This window comes from Toxorhynchites rutilus, chromosome 2, assembly GCF_029784135.1.
Source record: "Toxorhynchites rutilus septentrionalis strain SRP chromosome 2, ASM2978413v1, whole genome shotgun sequence".
NCBI classification, from domain to species: domain Eukaryota; kingdom Metazoa; phylum Arthropoda; class Insecta; order Diptera; family Culicidae; genus Toxorhynchites; species Toxorhynchites rutilus.
The window spans coordinates 62,834,267-62,840,266 of record NC_073745.1 but is presented as its reverse complement, the minus strand read 5'-3'; the positions used below and the strand labels follow the sequence as shown (position 1 = coordinate 62,840,266).

Below are 6,000 nucleotides of genomic sequence, written 5' to 3'. Positions count from 1 at the left end.
CGCTCAAGCCACGTGGGGCGTGGTCTAATATGGCCTATTGTCACTTTTGAATACGTCCAACGGGTTTAAATCTCGGGCGGATTTCAGAATGCAAAAGTCGATCTCATTCTGGTTGCAGAATGCAAAAGTCGATTTCGATCGGATTGTAAAATTTATAAACTTGTTCGGGCTCTGGAATAACCGTATTTTGTAACTTATGCCCCACCCTGTGACTCCATGATTTAAAACGACCAGATGAAATCAAACACCCCTCTGCCAGTCTGACAGTCGAACAACAAGAACCAAATCAAAACAGAGAATGTATAAAAAAGCGAAGGAACGGGAGTGTTTTATAATCATAATTTCAAGTGGGTGTTTGTCCATAGAGTGTAGGATAGGAAAATTGATTATCGGGTGCAGATAGGCCTGGGCAGACATTACCCCAATTGTTTCATTCAATCAATCGTGCTAGGTGCGTAGAACCACGTTGAAAATGACGGGACGCAATCGGAACCAGGTCACTAAACTGGAGACCACGATCGAGCAGTGTCGGGGCGAGGGCAAATGGAATCGGGTGATTGAGCTGGCAGACGAACTCAAGTCTGGCTATCCACAAGTTGGTGAGTCATATTGATTTTACTCAAAGAAGGAACAATTTTTTTTTCTCGTGTTTACATAAGTGTGATTTTTGTTTGTCTAATTGAAGAAAGTCTTGCAAACTTCCTCATGGGGGAAGGTAAACTGGAGAGCTATCTGGAGGAGCATCCTCCAGTGGAGGACAATTTTCACAAGGCTAAACTGGGACTGACAGATGCGAAGCGCTATCTGAACTCGGTGATAGGGGATAGTGGAAAAAAGGCTGGAATAGCATTGGACGCTCACCTGCTTCTGGCGAAATTATATTACGCCTGTGGACAATACGATGAGTCGTTGCAAAATTTTGTCCTGGCCGAGTTGAATGCGCTGTCCGAGAAGCATCTTTCACCGTAAGACAAAAATAGTAACTAGATTTGATTTTTTTTTTTTCATATGATGTTTGGTTTTCCAGTCGTAGCATCCGGATTTTGGCTGAATCGTACGCCATTAAGGGGATGTGTTTGGAGAAAGGCGGCAAAGCGCCCTCGAAGTTCAAGCAATCCGAACAGGAAACCGATATGATTACTTGCTTCGAGCGAGCAGCCGACTTGGGGATCCTTTATCTTCAGGGACAAGATAGCGGCAATCAAGGCGAGGTTCGCCGGATGAGTGCCGTGCTGGAAACCGGATTGCAACGGGCGCCCATTGTGCTGATCAAGACGGGGAAGTTGCAAAATGCAATCGATCGCTACCGGGTGATGCTGAATGCGGTTGAAACCAAGGCGACTCAAACTCTACGGTTGACTCTGACCAGACAACTGGCGGAGGTTCTGCTGAGAGGTGTGTCCGGAACAATTTATACCCCACCGACTAATATTAATGCGACCAGGGCGGGCTCCGCCGGGAAGCGTCTATGGGAACCGAGGAAATATGCAGCTAGACAACAGTTTATTCCACGGAATCAGCACGAGGAAACAATTTTACTGCTGCTGATAGCGGAAGCGCTGGCCGTGAGAGATGCCGTCTTGTCGCAGAGTCCCGAGTTCCGAGAGGCAAGAATGCACTCGTTGGGTAATGCGACAGCGGTGTACGATTTAATGACCCTGACAACGGTTCGTTGGAACCAGGTCGGTTTGCTGCACGATTCACTGGAAAAGGCACTGAAATTTGCCTTTGGAGAAAGCCATGTGTGGAAACAGTATGCCACCTGTCTGATTGCAATGGGACGACACGAGCATGCGGTTTGTGCTCTGAAAGAGTATTCCAAGCTGGAGCCACAGGACACCTTGAGTTGTCTGATGGCTGCAAGATTGTGCTACGAACATCTGGACAAGATCAAGGAAGGGTTGGCATTCGCGCAGGAAGCGCTGAGCAAAGAAGTGAAGGTGCTAAGACGCTCACGGGCTCAGCTTTACGTTGGAGTTGGTCTCCAACAAGTGGCAGTCTCTTCGACGTTGGTTTCCGAGAAGGATCGTTACAATAAGCTAGCATTCGAAGCACTCGAGCGAGCAGTGCTACAGGATCCAAATGATCACCTGGCAGAGTATTACCTCGCATGTCAACATGCGTTAAATTACAACATCACGGAAGCACTGCTGCACATCACAAGTGCCCTATCGCTACGAGCTGAGCATGCGTCCAGTTTACATTTATTCGCACTACTTTTAACTGCCAATCGGCGTCCGAAAGAAGCGCTCGCCGTTGTACAAGATGCCACCGAAGAATTCCCAGACAATCTGAATCTCCTGCACGTAAAGGCACATCTCGAGCTGTACCTGAAGGATGTCGAAACAGCACTAGAAACTGTCCAACAGATGCTCTGCATTTGGCGGGAAGTGTACGAGGTGCAGCTTGCCAACGCCGGCAGTGGGACGGAACATGAACACGAGAAACAATCCGACACCAGAAGTGTGCTGCAAATGCAGTCATCGCAGATGTCTGATAAAGATTCCAGTGAGGGCTGCAAATACGTCATCAGAAAGAAACGTTTTCACAGTTTTGTTTGAAATTACAGATTCCATACATGCTGCATCGTTGGCTGCCTCCCGTATCGAGCACGCCCTGAGCGAAGCCGCTAGCTCTCTAAGCTCGTTCAGTCCTCGGCCGGGTCCACAGAAGGCCTGGATAATACAGTTCAAAATTTGGCTTTTGTTGGCCGATGTTTACCTGACAATCGAGCAACCGAATGAAGCAATAAATTGCATTCATGAGGCCAACCTGATCAATCCTGTGTCCCATCAAGTTATGTATATGGTAATACTTTGCCCTATGGAATGACGGAAGAAGTGTATCCTTCTTTCATAAAATCTCGTTTTCAGCGTGGCCAGATACACATACACCAGCAGCAGTGGGCGGAAGCGAAGCAATGCTTTCTGAACGCCGTCTCTGCGAATCCTTACCACACCGAAGCGCTGCGAGCGCTGGGTGAATCCCACCTCACCCTTGGCGAGCCTCGGCTGGCTGAGAAAACACTCAAAGACGCTGCCCGGATCGATCCAAATTGTCCCAAGATATGGTAAAATCTTTGTCCCCTCCTCCTCCGCGACTCATTCTGTTTATTGAACCACAATGAATTTCAGGTTCCTGCTTGGTCGTGTGATGGAAAGTATAGGTGACTACACGGCGTCCGCTGACTGTATGGCTACGGCACTGCAACTGGAGCCTTCTTGTCCGGTGCTACCGTTCACATCGATCGCGCTAGTCTTCGAGTAAGACGAACCGCTTTTTTTCCACGTAAACCACGAACGCGAATGCCAAAAATATATCTCGATGGTTGGGTTTGTTGACTAATTTTAAATCAGAAAAGTATATCGTATTCACTACGTTAAGGGTGTATATGTGTGAGAGTTCCGGAAACGGATTCATAATGGTGCAAGAAACGGAACATAGTTCGGACACAGCGATTTTTCCACTATATCTACGCGGTGCGGTCCACAAACAATATTTATTTTCCTCGCTACGTGTTTTATCATGACCCCCTAGTTTACACTTCTAATGTGATTTTTTGGTTCATTGTGTACCTTTGTGGTAGGAATGATGTGTGCATTTATCTTCACAGTATTCGATAAGGCGAAAAAAATGGAATAAAACAATCATTATAACTATATTACTATAAAGTGTAATAAAAAGAAACCCATTATTATCCCATACAGAGTTTGTAGTGATATGTGTTGGAGTGCCTAAAAACCACGTTCACAAAAAATGGAAGGGTTTGCGAAAGTTTCTAACTTGTCCGCACAGCGAAGGTGAGGAGTAAATGTTCTCGTAGACACGCTAAAGAAATATTTTAAAAATATATACCATTGCACACATTATTTTTCATTTTTATAGCGACTTTGCTTAATTGGCATTCGCTTTTGTTCATACATGCCTATTCGATCTATTAAGCATTGTTAACCCCCCTGTACTCGCGCGCAAAATCATAACTCGCATACGGTGTCACAGACTGTGCGTGTCTCTGTAAAGGGTCCCTTACACGATAAATAATAATGACATCACTTCATCAGAATGACAACAACAATGATCGTGTAAGGTTGACAAAATTGATATGAAGGGCAATTGTCGAATTTACGTTGGATTTACAACCAGATGGCGCAGCGAGTAAAATGAGGATGTTTTGTTTTTTTGGTATGAAATTCATTCAAATTTTTTAGAAAAATCAGAGTTTATCTTCAAATTTCCCGGTTTCATGTATTCTTTCCACGCTGAAATGGTTAGAAAATGTCGCATGAGCTGATTCAGCTGAATCAGCTCATGCGACACCTACATCAGAGCTCAGAACTACAAAAGTGAGGGTGTTTGTTTATTTTACGCACTGAAAAGCAAGATTCTGTGGGGATTATTCATTTTATTTCAATTTATATTCATTTCAGCCATTGAATGTCGTCAGTATATGGTAATATTTACAGCTTTACAGCTAGATGATGCAGCAAGTAAAATGAAGATGTTTTGTTTTTTTGGTATGAAATTCATTCAAATTTTCTAGAAAAATCAGAATTTATCTTCAAATCTCCCGGTTCCATGTATTCTTTCCACACTGAAAAGGTTAGAAAATCATCATTTTACAATGTGCTATGTGTATTGGCTGAAATGAATCTAAATTGAAATAAAATGAATAATCACCACCGAATCTTGCTTTTCAGTGCGTAAAATAAACAAACACCCTCACATTTGTGGTTCTGAGTTCTGAGTGTGGTTCTGTAGGTGTCGCATGAGCTGATTCAGCTTTGCGCAAATTCGTCAATAGAGCAGGGGTGTCGAGGTGTCTAGGATACTGTGCGACATCTTGTGTCAAAATCTATGTTTGTGAGCCAATTTACTCTCTATCAGATTAGTGAGCCCAAAGCAATTTAAAATTCTTAAAATTTGAATGAAAGTTATTATTTGTTGTTACTTGAATGCATAAAACACGCAGCACTGAACCTTACTTGATCAATTTTATATAATTTTTCTGAAATCCCTACTAAAACTCATTAGTATAAAATAAAATTACCACCAGAAAAGTTTTAGCGCAAGATTTTTTCACCATTTACAGAAAACCTGTTGCTCTATTACAACAACATATTTAATGCGAAAAAAGTCACAGGAGGGTTGTGTCCAAGACACGACCGCATAGTTGACGTAGGATTCCGTTAGTCTATCTGCCTTGGGAGGAAGAAAAAATCGTTTCATATTTCAAGTCATTTTAACAGAATAGCTACCATATACAATTTTACACTTACATTTGTGCTAAAAGTTTCACAATACATGATCGGTCATTCATATTAAATTTCAAAGGCAACCAACATAAAAGTTCCAAATTTAAATTTTATTTATATTCTATCAAGCATAAGTTCTATTCAGTTCATTGAAGCATCACTCTTCAATCAACCCATCGAAAGATTCTTATTGGAACGAAAAAACACTTATTCATCGCTCCCAACTTATTCGCCAGCATGTATGCAATCAGCAATGCCCACGCTAGTTACAATGAGCACTATCCATTTGTGCGCGTCGTTAGTTAAACTATCGACCACGAGGGTATTTACATGCTGATTTCCCCCTTGGATTTGAAATCTCTGTTATGGAATACATGTCGGTGGGAAAAAACCTCCCCCTACTTTCATGTGTTTACAATGTCGATTTCCCCCAGGCAGCTTGGTTTTTATATCTCTGTTAGGGAACACATTTCGGTAGGAGCAAAAGTTCCCCCTACTTTCATGTGTTTGCAATGTCGATTTCCCCCAGGCAGCATGGTTTTGATGTCTCTGTTAGGAACCCGCCGTTTTCCGTTAGGATAGGGGTTGAGATTTTTCAATTGTTCGATAGTTAGTTTCATGATATATATTATTTTATTCAATGTAAAAAATTGTTATGGAGTGCCGGAATTGATTGACGCCAAAATCTCATCAATTCATCGAGAATTGACTGAGCAATAAGAATTTGAAATTGGACAATTTTTACGGT

General features: G+C 42.7%; 1 protein-coding gene across 1 annotated transcript; it reads left to right on the top strand.

Annotated features, from left to right (window-relative positions):
• Positions 1-260: 260 nt before the first annotated feature.
• LOC129767215 (tetratricopeptide repeat protein 7B) lies at positions 261-3,674 on the top strand. Its single transcript, XM_055767869.1, has 6 exons — positions 261-599; positions 686-965; positions 1,028-2,508; positions 2,570-2,808; positions 2,874-3,070; positions 3,135-3,674. The coding sequence occupies exons 1-6, from the start codon at positions 473-475 to the stop codon at positions 3,265-3,267; spliced, it is 2,457 nt and encodes an 818-aa protein (XP_055623844.1). The 5' UTR covers positions 261-472; the 3' UTR covers positions 3,268-3,674.
• The last annotated feature ends 2,326 nt before the right edge of the window (positions 3,675-6,000 follow it).

Bases quoted from the DNA above. Each gene is read 5' to 3' on its own strand.
- LOC129767215 (XM_055767869.1), top strand. From the start codon at position 473: ATGACGGGACGCAATCGGAACCAGGTCACTAAACTGGAGACCACGATC. The intron at 2,509-2,569 runs GTGAGGGCTGCA...TTGAAATTACAG, and splicing joins GATGTCTGATAAAGATTCCA to ATTCCATACATGCTGCATCG. The intron at 3,071-3,134 runs GTAAAATCTTTG...AATGAATTTCAG, and splicing joins CCAAATTGTCCCAAGATATG to GTTCCTGCTTGGTCGTGTGA.